At 28.3% G+C, this 14,075-nt stretch overlaps 1 protein-coding gene across 1 annotated transcript; it reads left to right on the top strand.

Annotated features, from left to right (window-relative positions):
• The first annotated feature begins 11,156 nt into the window (after positions 1-11,156).
• LOC135958302 (histidine-rich glycoprotein) lies at positions 11,157-12,740 on the top strand. Its single transcript, XM_065509203.1, has 2 exons — positions 11,157-11,180; positions 11,256-12,740. Exons 1-2 carry the CDS (start codon positions 11,157-11,159, stop codon positions 12,738-12,740), a joined length of 1,509 nt encoding a protein of 502 aa, XP_065365275.1.
• The last annotated feature ends 1,335 nt before the right edge of the window (positions 12,741-14,075 follow it).

Genomic DNA, 14,075 nt, shown 5'->3' with positions numbered 1-14,075 from the left:
ACAATAAAAGTGTGATAAGTCTTAAAACTCAACAGTTTATACTTGTTTTAAAATACGAGTAAATATATGTACTTTTTTTAATACACTTTTTTTATTAATTTGTTTGTATTTAATTTTTGTTTACTTTTTATTTATATTATTTTTATAACAGAATTCTTGCCGTTTAATGTTTTTAAAAGTTCCAAAACGTTCGACAGTAGTTCTCAAACTAATTGGTTTAAAAATTCTGGCCTGCAAAGTTACTTCGGTTTTTCTGTTCACATATAGATTTTTTGTTCGTTTGTATTTCTATTACATGTATTTTTTATAAGCCGAATTGTTTGTTGTTCTAAACTTAAGGCGCTGGTAACTGCTTTAAACCGAAAACGTTTTATTTTTTCAGCTACAAATAAGCAGGAACATAAAAAAGTGTTCTCAAGTTAAGTACAAAAACTAAAAGCGTTGTTGTTGGTATTAAGCTGTTATAATTCGTTCGCAACATATACAAATAAAAATATTCGTTATAAAAGAATCAAATGAAACCTAAAAATGTAAGAATAACAGCATAAACAGTGGCAAACAGAAATGGCTAAAGGTGGCCTCACACGTGTTTGCATAATGACCGATTAAGTTTTAAATATTAAAGCAAATACAAATAAAATGTCCGCTAAATTTTATTTATTAATAATATTTTATGAAATTGTTTTTGAATTGTTGAATACAAATTAAATACAAAAATTACTTAAACAATATAATTATCTACAGCTGTTAACACATTTAGAATGGGAATCTAATAAAGTTAACAGCTGTTAACAAAATCTTTATTAAAATTACATAAAATATCATTTAATTTAAGATTTTTTTACCTACCACCAAAAATGTTATTCCGTTTATAATACATCGATATATTGACCGTAGACCTACAAAAGTTTATACAATGGAAACTATTTTTGAAAACTATATTCCGTAATTCAAGTTTTCAAAAATATGAAATTTTTCCGTATATATGTGGGGGATTTCACGTCAAGTGAACCAACTTTTAAAATCGATGTCTTCCGATGTCGATATCTTGCACCAAGGTTAGACCTATTCTTTTTGTAATTTTGATCGCACAATAAGTTGTTATTAAATAGTTATTAAAAAGGGCTAAAAGATGGGGGGTATATTGATTTTGTCATTACGTCGAAATATTCAAAATGAGACAGGTGCTGTAGGAACTCAAAATTAGAGAGGAAGATCTCGTAAAACTACTCCAAGGCAAGTTAATTTAATAGCAAGAGATTTTATCAATATTCTCAACTGTTAGCCTCAGGGCTAACGTATAAACAAATTTTAACCAGTATTATTGTGCACTTTTTCACTAAATATAAATATTCTTAAAAGTTGTAATGTTAAGTATCAAATTCTTCATCTACTTCCTTTAATAACATAAAATTTCAATGAAACTAAAATGAAAACTTAATTTTCCTGTTTTAAATAAACATTTATGGGGTGACAATAAACTAAGTTGGTTTGACAAAAATTCTCTTTTCGGATGAATCCAAATACAAAGTTTGTAAGCCGAGGGGCAAAGTACACAAATAAAACAGTCAAGTTTGGCGATGGCAATGTTATGGTGTGGGCTGTTGTTCAAAGCAAAATATGGGTCCAATTTGTATCATAAAATAAACTCTGACTGGAATCGGTTACAGATCCATTGTTATTTATGCATCCATACGCTGCTTAGAGATCCAGCTTGAAAATGACCTCAAACACACCTCTAGAGTTGTAACCGAGTGGTTACAATCAAATGAGGAACGTGTTTTGAAGTTATCCAACAAACAAAATGCAACAAAGTATTGAGTCACAAAAAGAGCACGACAATTATTGTAAAAATTAAACCAAAGTTTCCATTGTTTTACCAATACCATAATGATGAATAATGTTTAATTTGTATTCTATTTTTTTTCTTTGGTAATATGAAATACTAAACAAATACAAATTGTTTGTATTTTCAACTATTGATTGAATATTTAGAAAGATTTCCATTGTCAACCACTGTATGTTGAACCGGTAAAATGTTTTAGATCAAGATACTATATAAAAAACATTAACACTATACATATTTTGTTCCCGATAATATTTAAATGCATAAATTTAGCAATGTGAAATTTATCACTAATATTTTCTATATTTTCTGTTGCCAATCGAATGATTCGATTGCACACATAGATTTTTTCGGCTCCATCAACAGAAAGTCAGTTGATAAAGGGGAATTTCGGTTGAAGAAACCAAACTTTTGTTACCAAAATTTGTTATCTGAAATTTTGTAGCCACAACTCTAAAATTCGGTCATTGAGGTAGAATCATTCGATTGGCAACAACTTCGGTTGCCACTGCGAATCTGTTTTCTCTGTGTAGTAATATAATGTTTTTATACAAAATGCACAAAAATCGGTACCCGTAATGAGTATATTAGAATCGTCACATATTTAGCCTAGTACTCTGTTCATATTTGCGAAAAATAATGGTTATTTCATGCGAAAAATGTTATATGCAACAAATGATCAGGTTTTAATTTCATGCGAAAGAAGTGCTGTTAAGCTTTAGCAGATAATTTAATGCTTTAAATTTGTAAACTTTGAGTTCAAACCCGTTTCAAAATTATAACTAATCTCATATAAAACCATTGCATCACTTTCCGTATTATAGTCTTTTTTGTACATACATATTTAAGTTCATTTAAGTTCAGTATTAAACAGATACAAAATCGACAATATTCAACCATTATTGCTCTCCACTGCGCACATACACTCGTATGAATAGATTCAAATAAATACGTAATCGTGCACTTGTAGGAGAACACACTTTTACGATTACGTTACGACGATTGTTCTTTGTTTTTAATTCGTATTTGAATATGATTCGTTCGTCTTGGCTAATAAATGTATTGGGGGAGTTTCATATTGATTAATATTATTATTTTTTTTAAATTGTTACTGGGCATTGATAAAAATTCTTTTGTATTTTTGTTTATATTTTTTTTCACTAGCTAAAAAATAAAAAAAAAAGTGTTTTCGGTATCAACAATCTTTAAAATTAAAACAATTTTTTAATTATATAAAAACAAAGATTATTATTACTTCATATTAGTTATCTTTTCAAGAGTATTTGCCTCGATTTAAGCTTTTAGTAACTGTAAATAAGCTAAGAGATTATACAAATAAACATTATATGTATGTATGTACGAGTATATTAGGCCGACTCTTTTAAAATATGTTGGGTCGGTGATGGTCCGTTCGTGAGCTAAAGCTAATGTTGGTTTAAAGTAGTATAAATGTCAGAAAATTCCAGATCGCACGAGTGCCTTCATATTTAAATATAAAAATAAAGAAAAATAAATTTAAAAATAAAGCTCCAGGGACACACATTGGGAAAACTCATGTCGGGAAGAGAGGCCAATTTTAATAAATTTATAATTATAGTTAGTTTATATGGAAAACAAAATATCAAACTTTTTTTTTAGTTTTAAATGCAAAGTCTATCATTTATAAAAATTAATTTGCCTTTTAAAAACAATAAAATTGTTATGCAAAGTTTTGATACATATGTATATTGTTTTCCATATAAACTATCACATGACTTCGTGACATAGCGAATATTTTGCATTAAAATGGGTTACAAATTCTATAAATAGAGAAAATTATATGCATAAATTGAATAATAATTTTTTTTAATTTATACAATTTTTCACTAGTTAACAAGTGAATAGAAAATTTCCCCAAACTATTATTTTTATTTCTAATTTATAAAGTTAATTTTAATAATACATATTTAAAATTAATTTTAAAGGGGAAGTACAGCGTAACGCAAATTCTACTAGGATAATTTGAAGATACTAAATTTTGTCTAAGTTATATCTGGTATTCAATATACATATTTAATTACATTTAAAAAGTAAATTATTCAATTTTCACATGATAATTTCAAAGAATATACATATATATAAGAATATAGTATGTATATAAGGAACTAGGCGATTCCCATAATTAAAAAAAAACATACTCAAAATGATTGTGTTAATTCGGGGGATTTTAAATAAGTTTCTTTTGCTACTTAATTAAAAATTGATCGTGCTTATTGAATTCAGGATTAAGTTACAACTTGGTAATTGTGTTATTTGCATAATTTGAAATTATTTATAGAATTGCGGCAATGGCACATACGATTACATCGGTAATGGTAATTAAAGTTACTTAGATAACGGTATATTACATTTAACGGTAGTCGAGCTGAAACGGTATTTTAGGGACCTTGTTACAATAGCAACCATGCTATTGTTGTCAAATCAAACTACATATTTTCAAGTTGAAATTGAAATCAAGAACTTCAAAAAATACAATTGATTAATTTCAAATTGTAATTCAGAAAAGCATGTTAATTTTGAGAAAAATTAAATTGAAAGTGATAAATCCAATTTAATATTTATAAAATACAAATTGTTATTCAGAAATGCAAATTAATATTTAGTAAAAACAAATTGATATTATGAAATCCATATTAATATTGGGAAAATTCAAATTGAAATTCAGAATAGAAAATTAATATTGAGAAAAACTTTATTAAAATTGAGAAAATATAAGTTTATATCAAGAAATTAAACAAGTTTATGAAATTTTTCAAAAAAATGTTTTCTTAAACGTTTAGGAATTTATTTTTTTTTTAAATTTTGTTTTATATTTATTATATTTCAATATCAATTTAGTTGCGAAAACCTAAACCAGGTTATATTTTCTCCATTTAAATTTTTTGAATATTTATTTCAATTGGTTTCTCAATATTAAATGGGATTCCATAATTTCAATTTGTATTTTCTGGATTTTTCTCTATATTAATTATTATTTCAATACGAATTTTGATTTCATAATTTTAATATCTTTTTTTCTTAATATTAACTTGCTTTTCTGTAATATAATTTTATATTAAATTGAATTTATCATCTTCAGTTTGTTTTTTCTCAATACTTTTTTGGATTTTCTCAATTTCAACATAAAACGGTGTAATCGAGTCCGGTCTATATAATGTCGAAACATTTGAGGAGCTTAATATATTTAAGTAATGTCTCTAAATTGGAAACACGGTTAGAGTACAGTGTACTTGTATTTGGATCGCGATCCATTTAAATGGATTGATGGATCAGTGCGGGTCGGTCGTTGATTAGAAAACCAATGTATCACGAAGTATGCTAAACGTTCAATATTTGTCACTTCTTACCTACGCATCGCGAGTTGACATCACGAAGTATGCTACACGTTTAATATTTATCGCGTGATCCGTTATCTGGATTTCAGAATATTAGGCTATTCTGCGATATGGAACGCGATCTATCAATACTGCATGTTACACGTTCAATAAATATCGTGATACTGAATCGCGGTCAATATATATTCAACGTGTAGTAGTGCGCTTACGTTTTCCCACGTGTCACCCGCTTGTTACATTTAGGAACCAGCGCAGTGTTATTAATTAACTTCCAAAGCACGTTTTAAGCTGTTAATTGTGTGGTTTTCTAAAACATCAATGTTAGTTATTAGATTATCGAGAAAGTAAAGCTACTTAAGTATTATTATTATTTGTTATATAGATAAAAGTACTTCCCCTTGAAATCAAATGTATTCCATATGATAATTAATAAGCGTTATTTTTGTTTATTCATATAAAACGACCCATATATACCTATATATTTTTTAATTCTATAGATCTCAATTAATATGGCGTTAAACCCGCTATTTTGGTGGTCAATTAATTAAAAAATGTTAATCGTGTTATTTAATTCAATTTGTATAACAGCATTTTAAATATTATAAACAATGTTTTGTTTAAGAAAAATCAATAATTTGTTGTTAATAGCAACGTATTACGCTACAAATTCTTAAATGAATATGTACAAGGGTGTGTAAATATAATTCAACTCTGATATGAAAAAAAAAACGTCATTAAGTCTAGACTTTAAACATCTGTGAGGATGAAGTTATAGGTCTTCACTATGTAACCCTACATAACAAATTATAATTACACACGTACTTTCTATTTTACAGAAAAAAACTAAATGTTATTCAGTCGTATGGTAGTTATTTCATTTGTTACACACTTTTAAGTTATGGAATATATTCAATATTGTAGTTACAGTTTTGTTGTGGCAACAATATTGCAATGTTGCAAATCATATGCTTCAGTTTGAGCTAATGAATTTCAAAATTTGTGTTTTAAATACATATTATTAACATGAAATTCGTTTGAAGAGATTTAGCGAAAGTACTTTTGCTATTAATTTAAAATATCTAGTGTTTGTTCCAAAAATAGTTAGAGTATTGTATTCCATACCAAACCCTCTTAGGGGCATTTTCAATTCTACCATTATGCATCAACACATTTAATTTGAACTCTCATTTATTTTGTAATAAAATGTCAATGTAGGAAGTAGACTCAATATGTATTTATATTTGTAACTATGTAAATTCCATAATAAAATTGTAATAAAAATTTTTCGTATATTTTTATCGCATCTTTTTCTCAGTCTTATTTTTATCTCACATAATCTAATTATTAAAATGTTGTTGTCTTTTGTCTTTTTTAATAGGTTTTTTTAAATTGTTGCTTTTTATTTTCGAGATCAACTAATAAATTAATTTATTTGTTATTTATTTAAATTGAAATTGTTAAAAAAAATTATATAATATTGTATGATGATTTACAATAAAAGAGTGTCTTTAAGATAAGAAAAAAATGAAGCCAGTGGCGTTATTTAAAACAAGTAAGAGTGATATTATATTCGACTGAGCCGAATCGTATATACCCTCCACCAAAGTATATTCAAAACTATTTTTGTTAAAAAAGATAATTCCAGTGAAAAAATCGAGGTAGTCCCTGTTTTTTTTTGCATATTTCTCAGCCATTTGTGGGCTAAAGTTACGGTCACACATGGCAAATAAATACTCAAAAGAGCGTAACCACCTTTTTAGAACAAATTTGTTTGACTTTGTATACTCTTACAAGTGTTTTGAAAGATCAATCAGCATTAAATAAAATAAAACTAAATATTTGTTTTGAATTTAAAAGGAGTTTTTTTTTTAAATAAATAAAGGCAATATTTTTCTTTAAATATTTGCCATGTGTGACCCAACCTTAAGGTATTTGGGGGTTTCGAAAAATGGATTTCTACAAACAGGCGCGTTATATCGACTCCGCTATCTATAACGATTCAGAATATGTATCATTAATTCAAACGTACATCACCCAACAATTTACTTTAGGTCTTCAGATTTTATTAATTTTTGGCACAATTTTCAGATACATTTTTGACAAATTTCTACTCTTTTGACTTTGAATATTTTAATTGTTTAGTAAACACCGCGATCAAAATTGTTCTGGGACATGAAGGTCTAAATTTATTCAAATATTGTAAAAATTCATTAAACATTAGGTCTGTTCATTTACTTTTCCAGTAAATACTTGCAACGAGAGAATAAAAACAAAATTTACAAAATTACTCTCTTAAATTCTCAAAAATAGTAAAAAGTAAATGAACGCTTTTCCAGTAACAATTGTTTTATACACTCAATTTTCTTATTTTATTCCTTTTAAAATGTATAAATACTCACATATTCTTCAATTTTATTGATAATTCATTTTTTTAAATTTTTTCTACACAAAAATAAAATTGTAAATAAATAAAGAATAATGCAAAACATTTGAAATATAAGCTGCTAACTATTACGAGCAGCGTTGCCACTCATAAAATATTTTTCCTACCATTAATTACTAATTAAAAACTACCAAAGCCTACCAAAACCTACCAAATTTAAAATATTTGAGAAATGCTATATGAATTCGTTTCAAAATTAATAGTTAACTTAAAATTATATTATTGCTGCTATAAAATTATCCAGAGGAAGAATGATATTGAAGCAGAGTTTAATACATATTATTACATATTATTTATTATTTTGGCTTAACATAAGTAGTTTTTTCGTTATTATTTTAATTATTTTGTTCTTCAAAATACTTCTGTATTCAGAAATATCGTAGCCTACCAAAATACTACAAATATCGGAACAAACTAACCAAACTACCAAAAGTCAATTTGTTAACTTCAAACTACCAATTTTGGTCCAATTGGACCAAAGCGGCAACGCTGATTACGAGTTCAAAATAGAACTTGTAATAGTTTGCAACCAGAGAACACTCTCTAAAATGTATACGCTCTTGATTTTTTCTCTACTTGCAAGTTTTTTGAGTTAATGAACGCTTTTCCAGTAACAATTGTTACTAACTAGTAACAACTTTTAGTTATTGAACAGAGCTATTAAAATATTGGCATATTACTGGGTATTTATAAATGGCTCGCCAGACAAGATAATTCTTGGGGAATTTTGTTTGTTTTTTTATTCGGTATTGTTGTTGAACATTACGTCATCCATCAGCCACATACTTGACTTGGATGTTGTGAAAAGTCTGCCAGTATATAAATTTCATGATCCGTAATCAGGTGTACTTTTTATAAAAATTTAACTCAATTTTTTCGATCGTTCCTTTGCTTATAAGTTCTTTTTTTTTGCGACCCAGTATTAGCTTTGACTCTGTTCAAAAAAGAATCAGAGCATTTAACTCTATAAGCTGTTTTTCTGATAGAACTTCTTTTGCCTTACCAATATCTGATAGGCCTTTTTTTCTTCCTGGTCCAGGTTTCCTTTAAATGTTCAAGTCTTCCTTATACTGTTTAATGGCTTATGAATAAGTGTGTCGATGAACCTTCTGATCTTTTGCTATTTTTTTTGAAAGTCCATATTGGATTTTAAATATTTTTCCTCGTACTTTCTTTTCGGTTTTAGTAAAGATAATATCTGACATATTTTTAAAACCTAACGTGATTAAAAAATAATAATAATTTGTTGGACCATGGATAAGTTTTGGCTGGAACATGACACAACAATTCAATTCTTGTAACGTCAAACAAAAGAAAATATTAAAAACATCCAAAACAAAGTTTGACGTTATAGGGCTAAATATTGAAAACTCTCCCTAGCGATTCTATCTTCTACAATTATTGTATGATGGGCTGGAATATTGTGAGTAAGTTTTTTTTTTGACTCATTCTTTATTTAATATTTAAATGATCACACAATTAGAAACATCTTCACTTATTCAAGGATATCTTCCATTTTTCAAATGTTTGCCGTAAATATAAGAAATTACCAGCAATGCATGGCAAAAATCACGTAAAAAATAAAGAACATTAATTAAAAACAAATTAAGAAGTTTTTTTGGAATTATACAAAAAAGTTGTACATTCTTGACATTTTTAGCATTGACTTTGTTGCTAAACTTAACATTGTAAAATGTTGTTTAATTATTGACCATAAAAATATTTCATTTTTGAATTTACTAAATATTCATTTTAATGTTTTAAAATGTAGCCATCTGTAGAGATTGTTTAAGTACGGTGAGTTGATTTGTATCATATTTTATCAATTTATTTTAAATATTTTTTCTCTAAGATGCATTTTAATGTTACCTTGTAACCATCTATTTGCAAATATTTTAAAGAAATTTACTATTTATGTACATTAGAGTGTTTTTATATCCACCATCTAAAATATGGGGGGTATATTGAATTTGTCGTTCCGTTTGTAACTTATCGAAATATTGATCGTATACCAACAAAATTTATATATTCTAAGTCGTTATAAAATTCTATCACTATCTAGCATTTGAATTTAATTTCCTATAGGCATATGGATCGGAAACTCTTCTGTCAAAGACCTAACTTAGTTGTCAAAAACATGAATAAATCGATTAAGAAAGTGATTCTGTGTCGATATCTATACTTTAAGGTTAGCACCCACCTTAAAGTATAGCGATCGACACTAATATTTATGCTCGTTAATATTTTTGGGCGTTACAAACATCAGCACAAACACATAATACCCTCCCCACTATGGTGGTGTAGGGTATACAAACCAAAAAAGTTGATGCATATCTCAAATCCATATTATAAATCTTTATAGTATTTTTTAAACAAAATTTAAACTACATTATAAATTTTGAAATTTATTATATTTTAATCAATTAAGTGATGAAAAACGATTTAGATGCAAAAACGATTTCAAACCGACAAAAGGTGTTTCAAAATTTCCACAATAATTAAGGCTTATTTTGTTGAAACAAAAATGGAATATGAAATCAATCGAAGTCACAGCTAAATTGTTTTTGAGATTGATTTCAGTTTGAAAACGATAATTGTTCATAACATGCCTGAATATCTTAGAAATATAAATTTTAATTTTGTACTAGTTCAAGTTTTTGAATATTGAAATTACGGAATATAGTTTTCAAAAAAAGTTTCCAGTGACACTCACTGTATTTTCACCTAACTAACATCATTTTCAGCATAGCAAATTTATGTATTTTGTTTATTTGTAACACACAATTTATTACCGCCACTGTATTAACATAATTGATTTCTGTTGCTTTCAAAAGTAACAAATAATCACAACAAAGTTTAAAAATACCAATTCATGGTGTACGCAAATTTATATAAAATATATTTTATAAAAAATAAAAATAAACATTAAACAAATTTGTATGCTTTCATAAACAAAAACTTTCCTACACACACGTATTAGCATCATTCAGTTCAAGTGATTTCCAAATAATGGCATTAAAATTTGAACAAAAGATTTGTTAACAGTAGACAAGAAACTCTTTGCCACATACCACCACCACTGACGGCTGAAAAGCACTAATGAAACAATATTGGAAATAATAACGTTGGCCATTTTAAATTCAAATGAGCAAATCTTTAACCGTTACACTTACTCGCACATAACCACCGTTGAACGTAACAGTCACAGTAGTAGTAGGGCTTAATAATATAAATGTTTTGGTAGGTCAGTTTTAAATTGCCAAAACTCAACTCAACAGAGAGCTAACGTTAAAAGAAAGAGGTGTAAATGGATTAGGAGAGTTAAACAAAAGAGAGCTGAATGTATATATATTATTAACAAACTTGAATTATGGTTTAAACAAATTTTTAACATGAACTTGACATCAAGTGTTGTCTGCAAGTGAAAAAGTGAGATCTATAAAAACGGGAAATTTTTATCAATAAGGATATATATTAATACAACAACAATAATATGGATATAAGCAAAATTATAACAGTTAGTATAAAAAAAACATTCGAAAATAAACATAAATACAGTTCAATAATTATTTAAATTTGTGTTATCTCGTAGATCTGTGCTTTTTGCGCAATTTTCGGAGTGGAATTTGTGTTAAGTTCACCCACATTTGGCGGTGAACATGTGCATATTAAAGTTCATATACCTCATGAAGTCTCAAGTACAAAATCAAAACATACTGTGATACATCATGCTCCCAAGCACCATGTAAAACATAAAGTTATACATCATTATCATGGCCACCAAAGTCCCGTAAAAACCCAGGCCATTAAGGAAAAAGCACCTTTATTGGAAAATCTTTATCTCGCAGAATTGGATAAACCTCACATCCAGGAGCATTCGTATCATCATGCTCACGGTGCACAACATAAAGAAGAAACATTTTTGGTGAAAGAGCAACACCACCATCATCATGTTAAACCAATAGAAGAAATAAATACAGTTAAAGTTATAGAGGAACACGAGCATCACCACCAACATCAACCTCATCTAGAATATGGCAAAAATCATGTAGAAACTATTAAACTAATAGAAAGTGGTAACGATCATCATCATCATTATCATGAAGATCAAGATCATCATTATCATGAAGATCAAGATCATCATTTCCATGAAGATCATGATCATCATTACCAGGAAGATCAAGATCATCATGTTCAGACCGTTAAGTTTGTAGAAGAAAAACCCCAATATCATTATCATCACGAAGAAAAGCCCGCAAATTATGAATATCATGAACCAAAAGAGGAAGTAATAAAAGTAATTGAAGCGCCAAAATATAAATCAGCCGCACAAGATTATGGCCATCATTATGGTCACGAACCCCAGGTGGAGGAGGTGGTGGTGGAGGAAGAGCAAAATTACCACGACTATCACACACCACCTCAAACGGAAACTGTGAAAATAGTTGAAACTAAACCCTCAGTTCCCAAAGGATATTATAATAATTATGACCCTGAAGATCAGTTGTTGCATGGTATCATCGAAGAATCTCTGGAAATTATTAAAACTAAAATTGCTAAAAACCACAACTATGGCAATCACTATCAAACTCATTATGGCTATCAACAGCAGCCAAAAGAACAAGAAACTGCAAAACCTCAAGAAGAATATCATCATTATCAAAAGGTCCCTGCAACAAACTACCATTATAGTCATCAGCCTGATGTAACCGTTGAAGAACATATAGAATATGAAAAACCAAACAGTCATCATTATTCCCAACATACATCAACTTCTGGTTCTCTTGAGCCCTCTCAGCATTATGCATCACACTCAGCCGTTTACGAAAAACAATCATATGACAATAAACATAAATACGCAACAGACTATAAACCAGAGACCCCTCAAGATATTAATGAATCCCACATGGAGTATCAAAAGCAAAATACTCTTTACGAGGATTTGAACACAAAGGATGATTATTCAAAGGATGTGGAAAATCCTCATGCTCCAGAAACCTATAGAGGTCATGATAGTTACAGTGCCGGTCATGTACAGGGCATAGGTAGTGGTGGCTATCGTTATCACATGCCATAAGTTGGAGTAAGGAATAGTACAAAGATATTACGCTAGATATTTATTAATGAAAATAATTTATTAAACAAAAATATTTATGAACAAATTTTGAAATTATTGTTTTACTTAATTACTTAAAGGGTTCAAAATCCCATGCAGTAGAAATTGGCTAACCTACATTTCTTTTTGTGATTGGAGTACAAACACATTTTTTTCTGATTGGACTTCCTGACTTTCACATAATATAAGGTCCACTAATCTATTTATTTAAAAAAAAATTTAAATACTTTTTTTTAAAAATTAAGATTCGGCACAGCTGAAAATTCAGTTTTGTTTTGAATAGCTAAATTTTCTGGAGCATATCCGATATATTTTCTGTAAGTTATTTGGGAATTTCGAAAAATTGATTTCAACGGACAAATGGCAAGGCCTCCTTATATAAACTCCCTATATTTAAAAATCTATATTGGAAAATGTCGAAAATCAAAAAACTCCAATATAAGAACCTCCCTTATGTACATATTTTTACACCAAATCGGTTTCGTTGATTTCAAATACAAAAATCCCCAGTGGAATGTCTGTAAGTTATTTGTGAGCTTCGGAAAGTTGATTTCAACTCACAGTTAATAATACAATGGAAACTTTTCCAAATATTTAACTAATAGGTCAAAATCTGAAAAACTCTTATGAAATTTGAGTTTTTAAGTATTTGATTAATATGAAAAGAGAAAAAATATTAAAAATGTTCATTATTATCGACAAAATAATGGAAACTTAGGTTTCATATTCACAAAAGTTGCCCCCCATCTATTTTATTACTTCTTCAAAGCTTCCTGCGTGGTATAATTTTGAGTTCGTATTTTGTGATCTACGATTTCCCATACGTTTCTATGGAATTGAAATCTGACGATTGGACAGGCAAAACACGTACCTCATTGAATTGTCATTGTCGTGCTGGAATCTCAAAACTAGTGGCACATTTTCCTCAGCGTTTAAAATTGCTCTATCAGATTCCAGTCATATTTTATGATATGAGTTTAACCTAGAGTTTCGTGTTCGATTTTAACCGAACCAGAAATCGCTGTTTTTCAAGGCATAAAACCGAAACTGAAACCGACAATTATTCTTCGGTTTTAACTTTTAATGTATTTTCAGTAGAAAAATTCTAAATTTAGAAATGAAAAACAAACTTGTTCATCCAATTTCTCTAAAAACAAATCGATGTAAAAATATTCATTATTTTTTGATAAATTTTAAAATTGTTTATTAATAACCTTTAGTTATTTCGAAATATCCGATAAAAGTATGGAGTACTAGCTGACCCGGCGCACAGAGGGATGGCTTCATACATTTTTG

The sequence above is a fragment of the Calliphora vicina genome, chromosome 4 (assembly GCF_958450345.1).
Source record: "Calliphora vicina chromosome 4, idCalVici1.1, whole genome shotgun sequence".
Classification (NCBI taxonomy): Eukaryota; Metazoa; Arthropoda; class Insecta; order Diptera; family Calliphoridae; genus Calliphora; species Calliphora vicina.
Note: the sequence above shows the minus strand (reverse complement) of the source record. Positions and strands in the feature narration are given on the sequence as shown.

Coding starts and splice junctions, on each gene's coding strand:
- LOC135958302 (XM_065509203.1), top strand. CDS start 11,157: ATGGATATAAGCAAAATTATAACA. Junction 11,181..11,255: donor ATATAAGCAAAATTATAACA/GTTAGTATAAAA, acceptor GTTATCTCGTAG/ATCTGTGCTTTTTGCGCAAT.